Below are 24,079 nucleotides of genomic sequence, written 5' to 3'. Positions count from 1 at the left end.
CGATAGAAAAGCTCGAAGCTGCACCTGATCATAAAGATGTTTGATGGCTCTGTTTACCCCTGCTGGGAGACAGAGCAGAAGTATTTCAAGAAACCGAATTGCTCAGTCTGACAGATAGCTGTGCACATAGTCCTGAAATGACATCTTCAGTGGTGTTTATAATTACAGACCATATAACTCCCATGTCTGGAAGCTTCTGCAGTTAGATTGCAAATTGAGAAAATGGCCTTTTTCTCTGACACTATATAATTGCTGCAGAGATTATTCCTACTCTGGTTTCTGATGTTTTATATTATTAAAATATAGGAAATTTTGATCCAGGGTTTTATTTAATTCTGGCCTTGTAACATTATTTTGTCTTATCTGTTTTATGTTTATATCCTCTCGCCTGGACAAATTGCTTTTTTTTCCTTTTAGTTAAATCAAGGTTATTGAAATAAATAAAATGCACATGCTTCATTTTGCTGAACGATGAACAAGAATCAAACAAGATTATTGGTTGTGATGCCAGAAATAACTCTCTGTCCTTGGTTGTCAACCATGATTTACACAGACCTTACACCTCCTGTCATTATTAGTGCACTTATTTCTGATTAGATAGGCATCTTGGCCAGGATTATGTTTGTAGAGCAAGGGATGACTGCATTCTTGCTAAACCAAAGGTTAATGGTACTTCCCTGAAGATGGGAAGCCTGACGTACTTTGTCCATTAGCATTTGGGCTAAAACCAACTTGCAGGAAGGTTGAAAACATTAACATTTAGGAGACCACCAGTAACTTAAAACCTGAAAACAGCAAATGCTATCAGTGGATAACCATACTCTTCTCTCTCCTCCTCATTTCTTTAGTCTCCCAGTAAGGAACCATGCCAGACCAGTCAGACCAGTTTGGAAGGAGACCAATCTCTGGGCACACCAAGCCCCACAACACCCTCCCCAACCACACCAATGCCTTTACCCAGGAAGGGAGCCGAGTCAGAGGGGCAGCCAGAACCCGACATGGTGGTCCCTATTCCCCTACCACGGCAGAATCTCCCTCCAAAAGACCAGGTGGACCTGGGAGACAAGCTGCCCAATGAAGACATTCTTGAGTCAGAGAAATCTGAGAGTGACGCCTTAACCAAGACTTCCAGCTCAGACTCGGGCATTGAGGATGGGAAGAGTACCCCCACATCTGAGGAGGAAAAGGTAATCTTTGAAATTTTATTTTTTATTTTTATTTTTTTATTTAATCATTTTAATTGTAGTGTATCCAAAGATTTTATGATACTAATTCTAAAATGAATTTTCCAGGTTTCTGTGGAGACCCCGGAGACAGAACAGCCACCATCTCTCCCCAAACCTGAGACATCTGAGGAAAATATTGACATCATCATCATGCCCAAGATCCAGATAACCGAGGAAAAGAGCAACGTTATGACTAACGGAGACGTACCAACTCCAGTCCCTTCGACACCCACCCCTGAGCCATCTTCTGCTCCAACCCCAGTACCGACACCACGTTCTGGGCTGAATGATAGTGTAACCACGGGCACCCCAAAGCGGGCATCGACAGGAGGAAATGCTGAGACTGTCTCACCTTATATCAACGGAGGGATAATCAACAAACGGTACTCTTATTCAGGGAGCATGGCGTCAGAGAGCATGGACATGTCAATCAACAGGGAAAACATCTCCATGTCTGCAAGGGTGAGCAAAACTTTCTCTACCTAGTAAGCACCCTGACCTGTCCCTTCAGTCTTATCACTTAAATGCCATGTTGTTGATAGCTTTACATAATGGGATATTAATAGAAGTAAGAGTGTTACAGCAGAACACGACTATAATGTTAAATAGAGCAGCATTGAGGTGTAAAAGAGGTGCAGAGGCAGATCTCTGCTCTGTAGGAAAACACCCGCTTAGGAAAACTATTTCTCAACACCCACAGTGGAACTGAAACTGCATTGTGTTGTGTTTTGGGGTGTGGGTGTTTACCATCTCAGACAGAAGATTCTGCTTTCCCCACGCATTACACTGATTGTAACTGTTTATTGCTGTTTATGTGATATGAAAACATTTTATTTCCTTTTGAACTGGTTAGAATTAATGCAGACACTCACACTCAGCATTAATCAGTAGATTACCATTATTTATATCCAAATTGTCTAATGTTGGGAGAAAAGTTTGTGGCAATGCAGTTTTCAGATAATTTAGTTGGTTTGAAAAAAAGTCCACCAGATTTGTACTTTTTGTGTGACAATCCCAGTGAGGAAGAGAAGACACAAACCACTTTATCATTAGACACCAAGCCTTTCTGAAGCAAAATATGTGACATTTTCCATTCATTGGAACCAATGTGGCCTTTGTGTGGGCACAGTTCAGTATTCACTACTGTGAATGGAAGTTTCTATGCAGCTCATTGTCTCTCAGTTGCTTCTGGAGGCTTATGGACTGACCATGATTGAAATCCTATTGACTGTGCGATGAGTGTTTGCGGTATGTTAAGTTTTTCCAGAACAGATTATTCAGCAAGCGACTGAGAGAGTGAGAGTGAATGGGCGATCTTTGTTTGTTGGGCAAGAGGACATGCAGACGTATTAACAGTCTTTCACTCTTTCTGTTTTTGTATGTTGCATTTGTGAGAGTGTGTTTCTGCACAAGTGTACAGTTTATGATTAAGAGCATCCAGCGTGCACAAGGAGATGTGCTTGAGTTAATTTATATGTGTGTGTGTGCACAAGAGAGCTGTGTAAGTGTGTGATTTTGTGAATGACACATGGTGAGCTACTGTACAGAATGATCCGAATGCCCTCTGAACACAGCATACTTAATAACACACTCAAACACACAACTACATTGATTTATTGCTGTTGTAAATGTGTGGGTTGAGCACAAAGGGAATCAACAGGGCACAACAGCACACAAGTAGCATCAAGCAGCTGTCACCCCTGACGGTAGCCTCACATAGACCCACATGAGATCTGTTTGCTCAGCTGTATTGGGTTCATGAGGAAGCTTTGTCGAAGTTGACAGCAGTTCGCACAAATTAAATCCCGCTCTGCCTTGAGAGGAGCTTCCCTTTAGTCCAAACTAGTGTCTCTCCTCTCCTCTCCTCTCCTCTCCTCTCCTCTCTTCTCCTCTCCTCTCTTCTCTTCTCCTCTGGTCTCCTCTCCTCTCCTCTCCTCTGCTCTCCTATGCTCTGCTCTGCTCTGTTCTGCTCTGCTCTCTTCTCCTCTCCTTTATAAATAAACTATTTATAAAACAGGAAATGACGACATCCAAGGTTTGAGCCACCCACTGTTTGCCATGTAAACCCTGCCCTATCAGTTTTGTAAATATTGTCGCTAAAGCTGATTTAGATAGGGGACATTGGACATGTAACCATTCAGCAACACGCGCTTAGTTAGTCATAATAATGTTCAACAATAAGGAGGGGTCACCCACTGACTCATTTTGAATATTTGATGTAATACATATGTTATGATGTCTTTTGACATGGTTTAACTAGTCCATGCTGTCTTCCTCCATAACTCAAACATTCAATTCAAGAGTTTGTAAAAAAAACAAAAAAAGGTCACAGATCTGTCGTGGTCAGAAATAGACTGCTCTCATTGTGACTGTTTCAGGAACTGGCAACATTTTCAACTGGTTGTAGTAGTTTCACAATCAACTAAATTTAGATAAAGTATGTGTTTGTCCAACCTTTTCGTCAGGGGTTTGAGAAGCCAAGTCACATTGTTCAGTATTTAGTGATGATGTGGTTTTGTCGTTCAACAGGGTTACTTCCTGCATGGTGCTCACCACTACAGTGACAGAGCATTTCACTGCTTGTTACAGTAAAACCTGATTGACAGGACTATTAATGCCCTTTTCAGCACACACACACACACACACACACACACACACACACACACACACACACACACACACACACACACACACACACACAGCTACCTCTCCTTCCTCCTTAATTGTACAAAATACGGATTATCTTTGTGACACAGTGAGCTGTCATGATTCATTTCCTGGCTCCACCTTGATACTCATAAACTCCCAACATGTCTCTCTGACTAATTGAACAACTTCATGGCAGAGTTTCAATGTTTACTCTCAAACACAAACAATATTGTGATGCATGTATGAAAGTGCAATCTAAGATTTGACTTCTGAGGTCAGAATTCATCTAATATCCTCCCTTTTTGTCCCTCTTTGTCCTCCCGTCAGGACTTTTCAAGTAAGACTCTGAAGCGGACTAGGAAGTTTGTTGTTGATGGTGTGCAGGTGAGCGTGACTACCTCCAAGATCATCAGGGATGATGAGAAGAAGGATGAGGAAATGAGATTCTTGAGGTATGTCTCTACAGGACACACATTGAGTACGAGTAATAAGTGGCCTGTTGCATGTTGCTTCAAATACTGTTTAAGTCATCTTGCTATTTTGGGTTTAAGCAACTTGAAATTAAAGTCAAATTTCCAAACCGTTAAGGAAAAAGATACATTTGGTTTATAGTTTGAAAGAAAAAAAAAACATTTTGGATAATGGTGAAAAATAGATTAGCTGTTTTTTTGATGTAGGAAAACCCAAAGGTATGGATCCATACAGTATTATTATTGTTGCCCGCTGACAGAAATGACTTAATATGCATATGTTTTTAAAATCGCTTAGTATAGGTATGGCAGTCTTAAATACACTGGACTGCTGTTGAAACCCCAGGGAATTCCTGGTGCATTACTCATGCCATCTAGTGGTAGAATTAAGACATTGCATCTATGACCACAGACAGGTTTATTTTTTTATTTTTTTTGTTTGTTTACAAAGCAATACAGTTGTTTCCTTTTGAGTCCAATTGAAATACATTTGAAATGCATGTTTGTGTTTCTGCTATAGCTTACATATCTGTTATATCTATTTGTTTCATTATTGGATTAATGTCATTTTGGCCAGTTTACATGCTGTAGCCGTAATTCTTCAACAGCATTGCTACCAAAACAGTTTGTCCAGAGCTTGTTTCTCTGTTCTTCTGCTGACTGAGAAATCAAATATGGAAAATAAAACATTTCCCCTTTTTCTTCTAAAATTGTGATTTCAGTTGAGACTTGATGATTGAGTTGATACATAGTAACAGTATTACATATTAGTACAAAGTATATACATTTAAGAAGTTGTTAAACTATATTTGAATTTGTAAATACTAATAACGTGTGTTTTTTTGTATGTTAAGACGTCAGGAGCTGCGTGAGCTCCGTTTGATGCAGAAAGAAGAGCACCGTGCTCAGGCTGTTCTAAACACCAAACTCGAGTCCCAGAGAGAACAAATGCAGAGGCGTTTTGACCAGGAGATGCATGTAAGTCACAGCCATACACACACACTCGCCACTTAATTAGGTGCTTATAATGCAACACAATAACTTCTACAGTTATGAAGATTTTAGTTTTAGAAAGCTATTGTCTCTACTCTATGATCATTTTGAAAACTGTGGTATGTGATGCTGTTTTTTTGTTTCTTTTGGTAGTTTATTTTATTGTATATCATTTTTAGGTCACAGGAATAAATTTTTTTACTTTTCTGATACACATTCAGTTTTTTTAACATGAAAATAGTTATTTTTATCTTATCTTAAGCCCACACTGTGTGTTATTTTGTCCCAGGCCAAGAAGAAGCACTACGACATAGAGCTAGAGAACCTTGAGAAGCACCAGAAGCAGACTATTGAGAAGATGGAGGCAGACCACAATGTTAAACTCAGAGATGAGACTAAACGCATCAAAGTACAGCAGGAACGCGACCACCACAAGTTCCAGGATCAGTTAAAACACAAGAAAAAAGAGGTACATTTGAGATAATGTGTGCATGAAATTACTCACCTTTCCAATTGCCTTGCTTTTGCTTCTTCATGTCTGGTTAAATCACAACAGGATGTGGACAAAGAAATAATAATAGGTCAAAGATTGCTCGCTTACCGGTTTGTCTACTTTTAAGTTGTGTGCCACTAAAATGTGCCTTCCTATCTTTGTTTAGGTGAAACAATCTGTTGATAAGCTGCCCAGAAGTCAGCGGAAAGAATCTTTGAAGCAGGGGATGCATAATTTCCAAGACATGAAGATTAGAGAGGTAAGTGGTTTGGGCAACAGTCAGTTGGACTCATGGTATTTTAGTGCATTCTTATGTTGAGCCAGGTAGAAAAACAACATATTTTATTCTGCTTTTTGTTAAGGCTCATTAACCATTACTGTGATATAAAAAAAAAAAAAAAAAGAGCTTGTTGTCCTTCAGTGGGGTAATGACAGTTTCCCTCCATGTCTTTCTCTTCTCTGTGTTTTAGGAAGATAAATTCTTGGCAGGTCAGAAGAACCACCTTGACACCACACTGAAGAGAATCACCTCCAACAACAAGAGAGAGATTGCAGAGACAGAGAGGATATGTCTTGACAAGAAGCACCACCTTATACGAGGTAGGTAATTCAAACCAGACACAGCACCTGATAAAATAACCTCCAAGCTCTGTTGTTTTGAGCCCACCCTTGGATATTGAAGTTGTGCAATTTTGACATTGCGTTCCAGACAAATCTTTTAATAACTTTATCATTTTTTTCATTGATCAGAGCGTGAAGCTACAGTTTGGGACATGGAGGAGAAGAACCTTTATGAGAGACACCAGTTATTGAAGCAGCAGCTGAAAGACCAGTACTTTCTCCAGAGGCATCAGCTTCTCAAGAAACATGAGAAGGTAAATAAATCAATGGATCCCACTGTTTAACTTTTATTCATATTCCTTGACTAAATATGACACGGGTGTGACATTTTGTCTTTTTTCTCTGCTCTACAGGAGCAAGAACAGATGCAGTGTTACAACCAGCGGATGATTGAGATTCTGAAAGCCCGGCAGCAGCAGGAGAAGAACCGGCTACCCAAGATTCAGCGTGGTGAGGCCAAAACCCGCATGGCCATGTTTAAGAAAAGCCTTCGCATCAACTCGACAGGAAGCGCTTCAGAGGACAGAGAGAAGATAAAACAGGTGGGGGGGAGGAGTTTTCTTACAGCATATTTAAGCATTCAGTTAATTATTTAGTCATTCATTGCCTTTGTGTCTTTCTCCAGTTTTCACAGCAGGAGGATAAGAGGCAGAAGGCAGAGAGGCTGCATCAGCAGCAGAAACACGAGAACCAGATGAGGGAGATGATTGGTCAGTGTGAAAGCAATATCAGAGATCTGCAGCAGCTACAGGTGAATAATCCTAAATGTCATCGTATGTTTGTCATTCCACTGGGGTGTTAACACAAGTCTACAAGACTGCAGCTAATATGAATAACATTAATTAGCCTGTATTTGTTAAAAATGGCTGAATGTTGTGCTTCAGAATGAAAAATGCCACCTGTTGGTTGAGAATGAGACCCAGAGGCTCAAGCAGTTGGATGAACAACACAACCAGCTGATGAAGGACTGGAGGGATCAGCTGAAACCCAGAAAGAAGGTACTTGTTTACTTTCAAATCCTTTTACATTTTCTCTCTTTGCTTACACATTTCCCCCCTTATTGTCTACTTCAAATGTTGGTCTCTTTCTCCTTTAACCCTCCTATAGGCCCTTGAAGAGGAGCTAAACATGAAGAAAAAGGAGCAGGAGGCTTTCTTCAGGATGAGTGAGATTTCTGATTGCCCTAACCCCAGTTCTCCCACCAAACTCTCCAAGTTCGTGCCTTACCCAGAGTCTTCCACCACATAATAAAACTGATGCTGTACAATTTCTCCAGGCTACTGTTAGCACCCAACACATAACCATACACACACTCACACACCCATAGGCATTACAATTGCCTGCTGCCTCTGTTTTTAGTTGCTTAATGGCAGCATGATTTCCCTCCATTAGATTCATTTAATGTTTTAGTGAATATTTATGTTTTAACTTCTAAGCATTTTTCTTGTGCATAGTATCTGCTCTTTTTTAGTTTCCCTTTTCTGTTCAAGTCTGCATCATATTGCTCATACACCAAACTAATTTGTTGTCCAAAGCACCCAGCGAGGGAATTTCCCTCTGAAAGAGGAGGAAGAGCGATTGTTTCTATGAACGCTGGTGAGCCAGTGACCAAGCACTTTTTGTTTACCCTCAAATTTTCAGTGCTGTCTTACAAAATATGACCAAAAAATACACCCAAAATGTAATTATTTACTTACTTTTTTCCCCATTTCTGTATGTCTTAGCTCACTTTTTTGTTCATGAGTCAATATATGTCATAGAGTTGCCAAAGTCAGCCATTATTTATTTCTGCTGGGTAAGAATAACCTAAAATCCAGATTCATCACTGTAAATGTTAACTTAATGTTTTTTTTTAAACAAAATCAACGGCATGAAGGATGTGTCTATTGTTTTGTGTATTTGATATGATGGGGGATGGCTAAATCCAAAGTTACTCGAATTTAATAATTTCTTTTAAATGATTACTTAGAAATTAGATTTTAACAGACAAGGGAAGAGAGTAATTGTTATTCACATATTATTATCTTTTTTGTGTTGTATTTTTACTGTAAAATCAGTCACACTGGATGGGAACTGACAAAGCCAAAGCAAAATACTGTTGTGTTCTTTGAAGGATGTTAGACAGGGGATTTAAATCTGAATTCAAAAAATGTATTAAGTGTATAATTGTTCAAAAATGTGCAGTGAATGAACTGCCTGCTAACCGAAGTGCAATATTACATGTATGTCTTTGCAAAGCTTAAAAGAGGTTTTCTTTTTTCTCAAACTTTGCCTTCTTTTGCACTGAGAGGGAGAATAATATGAAGAGTTTAATTCCAGAGTGCCTGAAAGTTAGTTTCATACTTTGGCTAAGCAAAGAACTTATAAGGACTTTATGTTTGTCAGTAATAATTTAGGCGTTTCATTTAAAATTGATTTATAATTATCTGATTTTGGATTATCACAATGATAACTCTATCATTTTTAAGGGAGTGCAACAATTCAGTCTGCTGTAAGATGCCTCTAGATGTTTAATCTTCCTCTGAAACCTAAAGTTTGCAGCTGTGGAACTTGTTGCCTTGTTGAGTGAGAGAAAGTGTTTTGTTTTTGTTTGTTTTTTTCTTTATTATTTTAAACAAGTTTGGCCTGCTAATGTATATTGAATCAGGTCAGCAATCAGGTACAGCTTAATGCCTCTCTCCTTCTCACACACTATCTCAAAAGTATTTAAATTTATTGTAAAAAAAACTATTTTCAGTCACGTTTAATGGCTCCCTCTATGTCTTCCTCTCTGCCTCAGTTTACATGACAATATTTGTATGGAGGGCTTGTGAGTGTGAATGAAACTGTATCAGAAGGAACCACTGTTGTACATAACTAATAAAAGCAGATTTCTAATTACTGGATTGTTGCAGAGCCTTTATAATAATGGTATCTAATGACACCATCAAAGCACAAATCATGCTATGAAGAATAAAGTAATTCTGATTATGATGGCACAAGATTTGGATAAGAGGCAGCGGCAAAGTCATCCATTATACAGAGAAGAGCAGGAGCTTGAAGAAAAGGCAAAAAGACAGTGACCTGTATGCCACAGTTAAGTTTCATTCAAGTACTTGCAACAACCAGAAAAAACACTACATTTGCAGCCCACCTAAAAACATGAATAAATAAATAATGGTTATATTACTCTGAGCAAAATTGTTAAATTAGCTATTAAAACCTTGATTAATGCAGATTTAAAAAAAATAATAATAATAAATAAGGCTTTACCAGTTGATACAATTTGATTTGGGAGTACTGATAATGATTTCAATTCTCCAAAAGCCAGGAAGAGATGAAATCCATAAACCATTACAGCAGAAAATATTTTTTCAATTGATTTTTGAAATATTTCAGACACAATGACAGCTGAACTGAAAAATCAGAAACTTTTATTGATTTTAAGTAAAAGGAGACACAATGTAATGAAAAACACATAGCAAATAAGTACATAGATTACAATACTGAAATGATGACACCATGAACCCATACAATGTTCCTTTTACTGTACTGTACCTTACTGTCTTTTAGCCACATGTTATTTCTGAACAATACCATTTCCGGTGTATTTAATCTTTCATTTACTGTCACTTCTGTATAAAACGGGTAAACGGTGGTATAACATTATAGCAACTAGAAGCAGAACAGAATCATTGTTACAGCTTGTAGCTTTGTCTGATTGTCTCCAGAACCATTAACAAACATTTTTATTTTCAAATGTTGCTTATTTACTTTAACCTAAGAATTTAAAGATGCATATTAAACCAGTTCTGGACAAGCTGTTTAATATACTTTTCAGAACTTATTTTAATTTATCTCTTGACAGAAAAAAAACCCTCTTTATTTGCTCTCATTAGCAAATTCGCAGAAATCAACCAACCAAATTCCTTCTCAGTCCTCTTTCTTTCTAATCTCTTCATCAGTACAGCATTAAAATACCTAACAGGTGGACCATCAAAGAAAAGTGACAACAGTTAAGATATGCCTCTCATTACTGTACAATAAAAAATACTTTGACATACTGACCATGCTTGATACCAGTCAAGCATTAATGTAAAACATTTTTTATACATACTTTGTTGTTATTTGAGCACCAAACTTCGGTTATGAACAGACTGTACACTTACAATACTGTAAATCATTGCACATATCACTGTAGATCTCCAATTTCTTATGCTTGGTCAGACGTCTGGTACAGATATGCAGATGTGCTCGACAAGTCACATTTCACAATTCTCTCTTTTGGGTGTGTGATAATATGATAAGATAAGATACTTTTACAGAGAATTCTTAAGGCTTGCTGTAGCCTCATCTTTACACTTTATTGATATTTGTTACAGTGAGTATAAAAAAAGAGCATTGCCAATACAATGACCAGTAAAACTAAGAAATTAAATGCACTGCGGCATTCTTCCCAATCCTTCAGCATGTGCAAACCTTAACCTTACATCATCTGAAATTACTGTAAAAGTGCACATCTGTCACAAGTCACTGCAACATTAATTATGTAGTAAAAAGAAGAAAAAGCATTACAATAGCACAAAAAACTAATAGGCATGTTTATAGTATAACAAACAGCACTTCTACTTGGCAAAGACATCTCTTGTAGTAATTGCTTCTAGCACTTGAAGCCCAGATGTAGTCATTGAACTCCCCCAGTGAGTTCATGTGCAGTCTCTCTGTCTACGGGATTTTACTTTTTTCTTTTTCTTTTTTATCTTTTCTTTTACTACTGTGAAAAGACTGACAGGGTTTGAACATCTGGTGTAGTCTCCCTTGACAGAGATTTTTGATTTCTACTTTTTTGAGATTCCAACAGGGACTACATCTACAGTTGCATATGGTATATTAAGCACTTTGCATATAATATTTAGGCACCGTATCATAGAAGGCATGGGTGGAGATGCATCTACTGCTGTTCTACCATCTAGCCTATCTGATGGCAAGACTAACACAGGCTGTGACTAGCATGTGGCAATGAATCCACCTAAGATTTCATGTAATATTTAGATAAAAACATAAAGTAAACATCACAAGACCCAACAAGGTCATGTGTTATTGCTGGTTCAGTTTCGGTAGAATATCCTCATCAAAATGATACATAACAAAATGTGTCAATAAAAAAAAGGTACCTATAAATAAAAAATGCTAATTAGCTACAAAGTAGTGATATTTTGTTGATTTAAATCCCTAGTTTATTTGTTCAAATGGCGATGACTTTAAGAGCACATTCACTGCTTACGGTTTTTTGTTCAAGTAATTCGAGGGGATCCAGCCCTCGACTTCTTGTCCTACATTTTTACAGAACCACCAGCCACTGCTGTTTTTTTCCAGCACCTCAAACATTGTACCCACCTTGAAGCTGGATGTTGGATCATCCCCTTCAAAGTCCGCCACAGCCAAATACAGCTCATCCTTACTGGACTCCTTGAGTAAAGGTGGAAGCTTGTCCTTTGGTGGGCCGGGCTTCTCGCTCTTCAACTGGGGTTTGGGAGGAATCGGGATTCTATTAACCTTGGACTCTTCTTTCTCTTTGTTTGGAGGTGGTGCCACAAGCCCTTTGGGTTTAGGGGGAGGGGGTCTGCTTAGTGGGGGTGGTCCAATTTTGGGCATGTCCTGGGCTTCTTTTAGGGCAGGTGGAGCTTTGAGCTCAGTCGGGCTGGATGGGTCTGTCTTCTTTGGAGGAGGAGGTCTCTTTGGAACAATGCTGGGGGGTCTCTGAGGAGGTTCCTTGTGGGGAGGCACTGCTGGTTTCCCAGGGGGTGATGAGCTGTCCTGGCTATGACCATTCATGTGTTTTGGGGGGAATTTTGGTTCGTCACAGTATTTGCCATTATTGAGAGAAGGGATGTGGATGGGGGGAGAGCTAGGGGGTGAACTGGGGTGGGAACTATTTACTGCTGCCGAGCTGTCGTTCACCTCTGCTGATGCAGAGCCAAGATCAGCAGGTTTTGACGGCCTCAGCTTGCTTCTCAGGTTGGTGATGTCGAGTTTGTTCTCTGCTGGGGAATCTGGCTTGGCAGCTGGGACAGGTTTAGGTCGAATCACTGGCTTGGGCTTCATAAACGTAGCTGGGCCAGCCGCTTCTGGTTTCTCCTCTGATTTGTCTTCTGATTTGGGTTTTGGTGGCTGTTTAGGTACAGGTTTCAGATTAAACTTCTTCACCTCTTTAGCAGAGACCTTGTGACCACATTCAAGACCCATCTCATTCCGAAGGTGAAGAGCTTTGCTTTTGTCTTCTTTCTTGGTCTCTTGTGGTTTGTCTGATTTTAAGGGAGGTGCTGCCTTAGGTGGAACCAGTGGCATGATGACCCCAGGAGCTGGGGGCTTTGGGGGCAAAGGCTTGGAATGATCTGGTCTTGGTTTCTCTGCTACCTCCAATTCAAAGCTCTTATTTATTGACTCCCTTCGAGGTGGCAGAGCTGGTTTCTCCTCGACTGGAGGGGCAGCTGGGGCTGGAGGTAATGGCCCAGGGAAGGACCCCTTGGCACCGGCTTTCCAATCTCTCAGCTTAGGCCTCGCACAGGACTCAGAGGCTGTAGTTGGCTCATCTGGTAAAGGCTTGGACCAGTTGTCATTTGAAGAACCACCATCTTCCATCTCATTGGGAAGAGGGGCAAGGAAATTAGGTCGTAGGGCATTACTAGTCTTCTTGTACTTGTCAATAAATGTGGCAGGGGCCCAGCCTTCTTTTTCATCTATCTGGATGTACCACCAACCACTTCCATTCTTCTCAATCACCTGGTAGGTTTAAAAATAAAAAAAAGTCAGTTAATTTTACTATATCACTCCATGACCATCAAAATAATCAAATAGATGAAAATTTTAAAATAGCCTTTATTCAAGCCATATGTTGCACTAAAATGTTTTTTCACACTTTTGTAATACAATTTTAGGAAGTGCTTGACTCACCTCCACTTTGATTCCAGCCTGGAAGCTGATTCCATCAGGGATGGTGGTCTGGAAGTCTGCTATAGTGTAGAACTCTTCCTCAACCTGAGGAGGAATGGGCGGCTTGGGAAGGTTTGCACCACGTGGCTGTGGATGTGATAGAGGCATATAAAGGTTAAGTCAATTAAAAGGAAACTTTTTGTTGACATAATGGAAAGTGATCTTCTAAAATAATCAAATCCACCCCCTGCCCCCCTGTGTCAAACAAAGATTTGAAAGTGGTCTCTTACAATGGTAAGATCTCTGCGTGGAGGAGGTCTTTGTCTTAATGCCACTCCTGTGGAGAGGGGAAAAAATCCATAAGTAATTCATATTTTTCAAAAATGCACAACTGTACATTGAGAAATAACACATTCTGCATTAAGGTTTAGTGGTAAATACTGGGTATGCTAACTTTTGCTATCAGAGAATAGTGAGAGCCTGTTCTCTTTCTGGCCATTATCTCGGTTCTCTTTGGTTGTGTTGTTTTGCTGGTTCTGTTTAGAAAATCCATCTAGGTCGTTTGTACTGGCATGTGCAGCGCCGCCTGCTGACTGCTTCTGGCCCTGAAGGTCACTCTTCTTCAGGTAGGAAGCTGGGGCCCAGCCCTCGCGGCCCTGATACCTGATTGGAGGAGAGATGTACACTCAGTGACTTCAACTGTACAATGAAATCAGTCAGTTAAAGGATTTGGCTGGCAGGGTTTTTAAAAAAAAAAATTTCTTATTGTCAATAAATCTGATGTGCAGAGCCAAACCAAGTATTGTGTGTGTCCAAAGCCTGAATTATCACATTCGTCTGTACTGTAGACCTCCATTGTTGTCCAAAAACTGTTAAACACACATCAATGAGACACACTGCTGCACTGGGTAACGTGTTCCTTCATCTATGAAGCCACTGGTCACTGCAACTTGTTTAGAAATGGCTCCAAAGAGTAAAAATAACAATAAGATAGTAACCCGCCACTGTAATACAGTTCAGCAGTGTGGCTCATTTATGTATTTTTAATAGTTTTTGGACAATAACAGCACAAGCAAATATGATACATCAGATTTTGGACAAGCACAATACTTCATTGCTGAGTTCATTGCTAGCTTGGCTCTGCACATGAGATTTGTTGACAGTAAGAAAAATATAGACAATCGCCAGCCAAATCCTCTTCAGTACATATAGCTTTATTTGTAGTATCTGAGAAAGTTAATGCCAGTTACTTAAATTACCTTATCTTCCACCAGCCCTCCAAGTTCTTCTGAATCACCTCCACAATCATGCCTCTCTCCAGGTCGATCTCATCCTGGTCCCGGGCCGAATATGGGTATATCACTGAATACTTCTCTTCTGGAGTCAGAAAAGGGCAATATTGTTAAATATAAAAACATAGCGTCTGTTTTGAAGATGACTGTATATCTAGTAGGTTCACAAATAGGGGAGCACATAAAATGCTGATGTAGGATAATAGCTTAGGAGACAAAGCACAGAGTGGTTTAAGTTGCAACCTGAAACTTTCCTCAAATTCAAACTGGAGCAAAGATGAACTATACATAAATCTGAATTCAAGATATGAACCCCAAATTAAGATTAAAAGCTTTTGTAAAAAGGTTCAAAATCCTTTCTCCATCATGACCCTCTCCATGTATGATTTAGGACCTTATTAAGGACCTTAAATGAGGCAAGGCTTGAGCAGCATCTTGTGGAGTGAGAAGATGTAAGATACACACATTGGCAACACACAAAACACACATACATCCTCCACAAATACTGACCACAAACGAGACAAACTTGTTATTGTACTACAAATGCAGTAATGTCAGCTATTTTTTATTATTATTTCTACTGCTATTTAATATATAAATATACCATAAAATACTTCTCATCTATCAAATGCTTATTAATGCTGGTTAATTTTTGTCATTTTGATTTGTAACAGGTACAAATACACAATCCATTTTACATGCAAGGATTTAATTGACATGCTTGGATCGATCATGCAACATACATGCCATACAATACACATGGACAAACATGCACACAGTTGTGTATGGATGTGTGTGTGAACATACTGTACACACACACACACACACACATTTAGAAATAGGGGGAGAAGAAAGGCGTGCGCTCCACCTTGCCCAAAGCCTGTGCTGAATAGATCCCCTAAAGTTCTGCGACGACCCACGTGCCTTGGCAGTGACCAGAATCTCCGAGGCACTGACATCCCAGCACAGTAAGTGAGGCAAAATAGGAAGTGAACATTACATATGCCATCTGGACCATGTTTTCAAACTAAATGACAGCATTTTTTAGTACTGGTGGACCAGTAGAAATCAAAGTTCTTCTCCTGGCAGGCTTGGTGCTGTTTTACCCTTTTACTGACAATAATCCCTCTAAAATTGTGCTTGTTTTATGTCTTTACCAGTATGTTGGTAATTCAAATGTATCACGCTACTACACAGAGGGTAGCTTAACTGACAACCTTTTATTAGTACGTTATAGATTGGGGATCTCTGGAGCGATGTTGGTCCTGAGCTTTTTTTGGGACTATTTCAATACATTTTACTCAGTACTAGAAGACTTACAAAACTGATATTGACTAACATAAGAACAACAGTTGACCATGTTTTATTCTGTATTTTCTCAATTGCTAATTGAGTGAGTGACTCTAATTCCAGGGCTCTGAGTAGTAATTTAGGACAGGTAGCCTAATGTCCATATTTGTTAGGTTTGCCAAGACTTGAAATACAGTCTCAATTTTGTATACTGGTTATGTACCATATTCTGCTTAGCATGTCCAATCATATCACAATATATTACAGTATCATTCTTTTAACCTCTCGATGTGGTTTTTATATGGAGTCCTACTGCATTTTACACCAGATGTGGCAGATGTTTTTCCCTTTTATATTTGTTAAGTTAGTTTCACCTTATAATGTTTCGCTGTTTATAATTTGAGTATTCATATATTAATCTGTATTGCTCTTCTTAAGGGCAACACACAGTGGCAGAATATGCTGAATGTAAAAACAGCACAAAATATTTTTGTTTGTTTAAGCCCACCACCAAGAGTGTTTTGGCCTCAACACACATCAACTCTCCCGGATCAGCACATCCCAGCTACTGAACCTTGACTGCTTTTTCTGTTTATATTGCACGTTGTGTGTGTTGCACTGCAGAGGACAACAGGAAGGCAACAGCAAAAATATAAAATACTTATCAATTGTATACAAGTACAGTTTCATTTCTACTTGCTTACATTATTCCATAAGTAAGAAATAACTTCCATCCACAGTTTAAGAGTAACATTTGAATAACCTCGTCTAAACCTTTCCTTTAAGTATTATAAAATATAAACAAGACTGCGATGTAAAGAATTACAGTATGTACCTTCTTCCCCTGGAATACTGAAGTCATCAGGGTCATCCTGTGCCTCAAGGCAGGTGGCAGGGACCCAGCCCTGGGCATCCTCTGAGCTCACAAACCACCACCCTGAATGAAAAGGTCATAAACACAGTGAAATATGAGCTCTTCATAAAATATTCAGTGTCATGGTGATTTACTGTTGTAATGCAAGATGTACATTAGTAGTCATATTTCATCTGTTTTCATATTTCTAGCATGTCTCTCTATAAAACAGTGAAAAGAATCCACTGGTTGCTGAATGGGACTCACCAGACTCATTTTTCTCAATGACCTCCACCACCTGACCCACATGCAGGCTGACCTCAGAGCTCTCCTGCTTCTCATAGTCTGTTACTGCCACATACTGGTCAAGGAAGAGAGGATCTGCTGAGGTGGAGTCTCCTGTTATGGGACACAAACCAGAAAAGAGGTTTTGTTTTGTTTTTTCCCCCCCTTTCTGTTCCTTTTCTAGACAAGCAGACGGAATCTCAGTAATGTAAAAAAAGCCGCGACTCATTAACTTATTATTCCATGGAGATCTTTGGTAAAATTTTCTTAAGGTGATATCAAAGCCAGACCATTATCATCCATGATCTGTGAGGCGTTGAGATATTGATCTTTAAAAGATTTTAAAGGTCAGATTTTATACACATCAAATAACTTTACTAAAAATCCAATTCAAGCCTCGTCTTAAAAATGTAATAATTAATTAATAATTCCATGGTCAAAATCTGTGCAGAAGTATAAATGAGAGGCGGCTTATCTAAAGTTTGGAGATTCATCTAGACATGAAACAAAGGAGGTAGCGGATGTGATTGGAGAGGATGGTGTGAGGGGAATCAACAAGCTGACAGACGGAGAAAGGAAGAGAACGACAGTGAATGGAAGGGATTATAAAAAATGGAGAAGGTTAAGTCAATCACCAACATGACTGTGACTTGTGATTTCCACACAGAAACAGACCAGCACCACTAAGACCCAACACCAGTGTTAGCACTAAGCCAGGCTGAAGAAAATCAACTTTAAAACATGAAGGCTCACACAACCAGTGGTAAAAACTCACTCACTCAATTACTATGGCTCTTTTCTCTTTATATACAGTATTTTCTTTAAAACTTAATCCTCAAACCTCACACCTCTGTTGTTTATGAGAACGCTTCTCAAAAGCAGAACTAGAGAGGTTGACTAATATCAGGTTAAGTTTAATTCTAAGCAAAAAATAAAAGAGCTAAATGTAAAGCAAAAAACCTTGAATTAATGAATTAATAACTGAGATGAAAATTAATTCATGCCTATAGTAGATGAGTTAGAAAACTTACTTTTACACTGTATTATCCCAGCTAGACTGACAAGCTAATTTAAGTCAGCTTTTAAATAAATTGTTTTATGATATTGATTCTGTCTCTAGGCCTCTGCATAGAAGTTGTTTTTGCCTGATGCTGAAAACACTGCAACACTACCCAACGCTACATACTTGAATACACCCAAGAAATGAGCCACACAGATTCCGAAGGCCACCAACAATTTTGTATTCTTCCTTTAAGGAACTAATGCAAGCCCCCAAGCCTTCAACATAGCCACATCCCACCTGCCCAGGTCAGGGAGGGCGAGGGGGGGAACAGGCCACCAGCAACCTGCCAGGTCACACACAAAGCACGACCAAGCATGACACTGTGTTACTACCTCGCTTTAGGAAAGTAGTCGCTCTGTCCACAAGCCCTGATGGAAAGGAAAATGAATGGAGAAGAAAACTGAAAAAAAATGACATGGATGCAACTGAAGAATATTAGATGAATGGAGACGATAGAAAGAATATAAAAAAAAGAAACAGTGAAATAATAGCAAAGATGCTTTCTTTTTTTTGTTACCGGTAGACTACTGTAATAGTCAAATTCAGGAAAACATTCAATCCATTTGAGAGGAGACAGAACATTTGAAACAAGAACCACTGGGATGGTGGACTCAGTGATGTTATGTAACCACTAGGTGGAGATAATGTCATATTGTATATATCAAATAAATAGAGGAACTGTATTTATAATGAAAAAAGCTCAGAATAAGTGGAATCTCATAAAAGCAGCAAAACAACAATTAACAATCATAAAGTTCCTGATTTATTTCTGATGTCTGATTATTATTATTTTTCATAAATAAAAAACAATTTTCACTTCAAATAAATAATGTTGCCTCTTACCTGATTTCTTCTTTCCAATTGGTTCCCTGATAAAGAGAGAAAATAATTACATCCCTACCAAAGAATATCAAATCAATTTGCAGAGATAATGAGTAGAACTGAAATTAACAATTATTTTCATTATTGATTAGTGTGTTAATTTTATCAATTCGTGGATTAGTTGTTTGGTCTCTAAAATGTCCAAGATGACTTCCTCATATGTATTATTTTGTCCCAACCAACAGTCCACAACCCAAAGACAGAAGAGTAAAGAAACCAGAAAATAATCACATTTGAAAAGCTTGCATAAGAGAATTTGGACATTGTTTTATTTAAAAAATGACTCAAAATGAAAATAGCTGGCGATTAATCAGTTCATTGACTAATAGTTGAAGCTCTAGTAAGGAGACATTTCTGACCTACAAATACTGTTGTCAATATTCATTATAATTCCCATCAACTCACAGATTTCACGGAATGTCGAAACTGAGCAAAGATAAGGCGGATCCTCTAATTACTGGATCATATTGGGTTTTTATCTGAGTATTTTATTATTAATCAATCTACATTTTGCTCGACATTTTATCTTGTTTGTTGTGATAATTATGTGAGTTATTATAATTATATTTAGCCATCAATAAACATAATGATGGCAATGAGTGGTTAATCTTTGAATAGTAAAAAGGTTCTGAAGTTTCTAGTACATTCTGCACTACAATAAATACATTTTTTTCTCCTTCACTTCTATAATAATATCCAGTAATATATGTTTCATAATAAGTTTATGCACTTTTTGTGTTCATCACTTGTATGTAGTGTTGCAATCTGGTAAAAATAGTGCCATTTGTATAAAGTTTGAATTGATGTGATTTGATGTATGGATTCATCACAGTAATAATAATTAAAAATAACTTTATTATTCTAACCAAGTACTACTACTACTATTACTAATGATAATAATAACAATAATAACAACAATAATAATACCTGAAAATACTATCTTTACCTCACATGCTAGAGACACATATGAGAAAAAGATCTGTTATAGGAGAAATGGGATTTCTATGCCTTACTCTCGGATTCAGGCAGATGTGAATAAGAAGCCTCTATATAGCTGATGCCTGAAATTTAGCATGATGTTAAATTCAATACAGCATCTGCTATGTCTGGTTTAGACATTAGCCTGATAAATAGACCATCACTCCACAGCAGCAGTCAGAAGCTGATTCAATGTCCAGATGCCATGAAAAGTCAATGGTTGCTAATGCTCAGCATTCTGCTCTATTTCTTTCTCACTGTTATTCCCTATTTTTATCTAAATATTACTCCCTTACTTTATGGCCTTCCTTTTTTCACCTCACATCTTCCATGTCTACTTAACTCACTCCTTCATCTCCCTTGCTCGTTTTTCTTGGCAAACACTCTTTATTCATTTCCCTGCATCAACATGAAGGCTCTCAGCCACATAAAGCACTGTTCGATCAGCAGAACTGTTAATGGCAGAGGCACAAGTCTCAATAAATCTTTACTCACAAGTGCACCCATTAATGATCTATAAAAAGAAATCCCTGCCTAGGACAACCTAAGCAGTACTAATGATCACGATTATTATGGAGCAAGAATGTGAGTGTATGCGTTGTTTTCTGGTTTGGAAGTGCGGTGAAACCACAGTCAAGTAATGCGCAGGACATAGCTAATGACCTGGATCCTTGACCTAATATGATTATTTTAACTACCAGAGTATCAAATCTAATTATTCATTATTCCTTCCTCTAATCATGTTTCATGTTACTCAGAAGCTGGTTATGAAAAAAGAACATTACCACTATGGCCAAATACAACTTTAACTTTCATGGGAACATTCACATCGGGCAACCTTTGCTGAGTCATATGGTGACATGACAAATGGGAGGACAAACTATGACTACAGAAGAACTGTGAGACACTCTTTAAAGAGACAAATGAGGTGGTGTCTATCAAAGCTTCTTCTGCAGGAGAGCATATGATACATTTGCTCTGGGCTCCCATTCTTGGAGACCTATTAAAATAAATGTGTCTATACATGGAGCCAAACCAGACAGCAAACAGGTGCCATACCACAGAGGACTCAGAATATTGATTTGAATGATTAATGAAATCGCTCTCCTCGTAATCTCTTTTCTTCTATTCCCACCCCTGCTTGGCACAACCTGTTTCTTCATCTTTCACTGTCCTCTTTGTAAATGAGCTCCTCTTCATTCTCTCCATCCACCTTCCTCCTCCACTCTTCCTCTCGCCTGTCTTCTCAGCTCTTATTCCATCTTGATCCGCCATCTAATTATATTTTCCATCCACCTCCCCCGATGATCCTTCTCTACTTTTCCTTTGCCTTTCTTCATGTCACGCTTCTTGCAACTCTTCCTCTTTTCGACACTCCTTCCCCTTTGGTTCTTTTTTTGTACTCAACTTCAGCCTCTCTTCCCTTTCTCTCACTGGTTACTTTGCTGCTCTTATGGAGAAAGTCTTAGGTGTCTCTCTCAGCATAGTAGATTTATAGGCCATGATAAATCTTCTCCCACAGTGGCTGCTGTGTCTGTACAGCCAAACAACAGGCTGCACTAGCAGAAAGCATTAATCCAATTTCAGTAAAGACAAACCAAGGTCCTTCCTATATTCATGCGCCTCGAGTAAATGCTCCGTCTCCTTCCTGCCTCTCCCAACATATGCTCGGGGTTTTGTACGAGGAGTAAGAAGGTATGTGTCCTTGGCAACCACCTCCAAGGGAGGACAGAATATGAAATGCCTGAGTGTGTTCAAGTGAGAGAGAGGATGAGAGAGAGAGATGTCAGAAGCTACACATAGAGATCAACAGTACGCTGACAGACTTTCAATTCTTGCAGAAATATTGCCCATTTGCGATCAGACAATTGCTGTTGCCATTTCGGAGTTCTGTCTGTGTCTGATTTTAATCATAAAACTGGCAGACAACCACTAGAGAGTGAAAAGGTTCCCTACATTAAAGAGGACGCAGATATTGACTATTCTTGGCTGTGCATACTGAGTAGATGCACAGCTAAATAACAGCTTTAATACCAGTACTAACTGTGAAGTAGTCAGACTACTAATACCACAGTGTAAAACAATTCCAGTACAATTTTGAACCCAGGAGTTTTATTTATAATAAAGTAAAGTATTATCAGCCTTACGATATTTATTATTACTTATGCATTCATGTTTAAACATCTTAATGTTGCTGTTGGTAGCAGTGGAGCTATTTTTCAATACTGTTAGACATTTTGATTCACTGTAAAATAATGCATCATATTTAGAAGTTCATTATATATATACATACATATATATTTATATCTTAATCTACTAAAAGCAGTTGATGAAACATAGTGGTGTGTACCTCTTATACCTCTAATACTTAAGTGAAGTGTCAGTACAACAGAATTTTAGTTAAGTATAGTACTTGAGTACATGTACTCTGACTTCTGATCGAAATATAATGTAATAATTAATGGTACAAAACATTTATTCTGCTTTTCAATGGATGATTTTACAGAATTTACAGGAGTGCTGCAAAATAAGCAGCTCTGTAAATAACCCATGAGCATGACAATTTCTCCGAAGAGGATTACTCATTCTCACAAATACTGAATTAAGTACTTTCATATTGATCTGACACACAGATGTGAGGAAGTGTGCGGTTGGGACAGACAGTACACAAATAGTCACATTAAATCCATCAACACGACTAGTTATATATGACAGTAAGGCAGGCTGGTTCAAGTACCCTTCTCATATTCAATCCCCATAACAGCTTTGTGTCCCGGTTAATTGTCCTTGAGCAAGAAACACCAGCTGCTCACTCTGTGCAAGTCACTCCTTATTAAGCATTAGCTAAATATGAAGAATATGCATATAAAAACTGTGCTGCTTTTGACAATATGTGTTGACACATGACAAAATGGAATTACGTAATGAAACACAAACATTCTACCAATATTTACTTCTACACTCAAATGCACCAGGAGCAACTGTATTATAAGAAACGTCCAACATCTGGCAATTTCACTTGCTCCGCAGTTCTACTGAATGTAAATGTCAAGGTGACTGGTGGGACAATTAGTATAAAAAGACTCACTCCTGCACACCTGCACTTAGCTGATGCAAGACGGTGATTGCTTCAACCAAAAAATGTCCTCAGTAAAAAGCCTGGCTTAAAAGTATTACCATATCTAAAAAGTGGAAAATCATAAACTGTGTTCAAATTGCAACAATGTCCCCGAGTGTGTAGTTCATTCATGCCGAAAAATAAATGCGTATTGTCTGGATGCATACTGATGTCACTCAGTTATTGTGGATGTGGTGTTGATAGACACTATTCTCCCACAATGCATTGTACAATCCAAATGGAGGAAATAAAAATCCAAACATAACATGAATACTAATTTGGAAGCTCAGAGCACATCTCCAACAACAAAACAATGAATTATAAATACACTATAAAACATTTCGCTAGTTGAGTGCAAAATGATAAAGAACTATATTTTGTTGTATAGTGACTGGCAAAGTAGTGCACAGGTATTTTGAGTACAGTACATATTATTAGTGTAATAATATAGTATAAGTGTGTAATATGAGAACGGAACATAGTGTCTCACTTCTGAGATCCAGATTTTAAAACTACAATTTGCAGATTGAAAAAAAACCATCTCCCCTTCTCCTGGCCAACATACATCACTGAATTTATCGACCCAATTTCCCGTCGACTGAGGCAACTTCTCAACGCCCTGTGCCACACATCTGTATGTGATGACAGAGAGGTTAAAACTAATGCCTCAGCTGACAGCTGTTGGTGTAAAACTCCTCTCCAGGGTCAAAATGTGAGCCCTACATTGTGGTGTCTTTGAAACCAGCCACTCGTAACCTCCACCACCCTGAAGGTGCTGGTAACCTTAATAATAACAACACATTTGTGACTGAGGCCTGCGTGTGAAGTTACATGTGCGTCAACACATGCCTGTGTGTGTTGGACGCTGGCATTCGTTGCCCACTGATGTCTTAGTTTTAACACATAGTAACTGTCAGCACTGGATATGATGTTAATGTGTTGAGCGAGATTTAC

General features: G+C 38.6%; 2 protein-coding genes across 3 annotated transcripts in view; one reads left to right on the top strand and one right to left on the bottom strand.

Annotated features, from left to right (window-relative positions):
* stk10 (serine/threonine kinase 10) overlaps positions 1-7,898 on the top strand; it is a 36,308-nt gene extending 28,410 nt beyond the window's left edge. The window contains exons 9-20 of the mRNA XM_062432961.1: positions 849-1,187; positions 1,293-1,688; positions 4,203-4,327; positions 5,200-5,323; positions 5,628-5,807; positions 5,998-6,090; positions 6,302-6,431; positions 6,582-6,706; positions 6,806-6,994; positions 7,078-7,203; positions 7,337-7,450; positions 7,560-7,898. Coding sequence (XP_062288945.1) covers positions 849-1,187; positions 1,293-1,688; positions 4,203-4,327; positions 5,200-5,323; positions 5,628-5,807; positions 5,998-6,090; positions 6,302-6,431; positions 6,582-6,706; positions 6,806-6,994; positions 7,078-7,203; positions 7,337-7,450; positions 7,560-7,700 — 2,082 coding nt within the window. The 3' untranslated portion in view covers positions 7,701-7,898. The remainder of the gene's footprint in view (positions 1-848; positions 1,188-1,292; positions 1,689-4,202; positions 4,328-5,199; positions 5,324-5,627; positions 5,808-5,997; positions 6,091-6,301; positions 6,432-6,581; positions 6,707-6,805; positions 6,995-7,077; positions 7,204-7,336; positions 7,451-7,559) is intronic.
* Positions 7,899-9,755: 1,857 nt separating this feature from the next.
* The window catches only part of sh3pxd2b (SH3 and PX domains 2B), a 39,818-nt gene continuing 25,494 nt past the window's right edge, over positions 9,756-24,079 (bottom strand). The window contains exons 6-14 of one of the 2 annotated variants that reach the window (XM_062433250.1): positions 18,991-19,016; positions 18,480-18,515; positions 17,067-17,198; positions 16,782-16,883; positions 14,624-14,741; positions 13,819-14,027; positions 13,655-13,701; positions 13,386-13,511; positions 9,756-13,214 (exon numbers count right to left, since the gene is read on the bottom strand). In XM_062433250.1, the coding sequence (XP_062289234.1) occupies positions 11,712-13,214; positions 13,386-13,511; positions 13,655-13,701; positions 13,819-14,027; positions 14,624-14,741; positions 16,782-16,883; positions 17,067-17,198; positions 18,480-18,515; positions 18,991-19,016 (2,299 nt within the window). In that variant the 3' untranslated portion in view covers positions 9,756-11,711. The remainder of the gene's footprint in view (positions 13,215-13,385; positions 13,512-13,654; positions 13,702-13,818; positions 14,028-14,623; positions 14,742-16,781; positions 16,884-17,066; positions 17,199-18,479; positions 18,516-18,990; positions 19,017-24,079) is intronic. The other variant, XM_062433251.1, reaches the window with a different exon arrangement.

This window comes from Scomber scombrus, chromosome 14 (genome assembly GCF_963691925.1).
Source record: "Scomber scombrus chromosome 14, fScoSco1.1, whole genome shotgun sequence".
Lineage (NCBI taxonomy): Eukaryota > Metazoa > Chordata > Actinopteri > Scombriformes > Scombridae > Scomber > Scomber scombrus.
The sequence above is the reverse complement of the archived record's forward strand: the minus strand, read 5'-3'. Positions and strand labels throughout refer to the sequence as shown.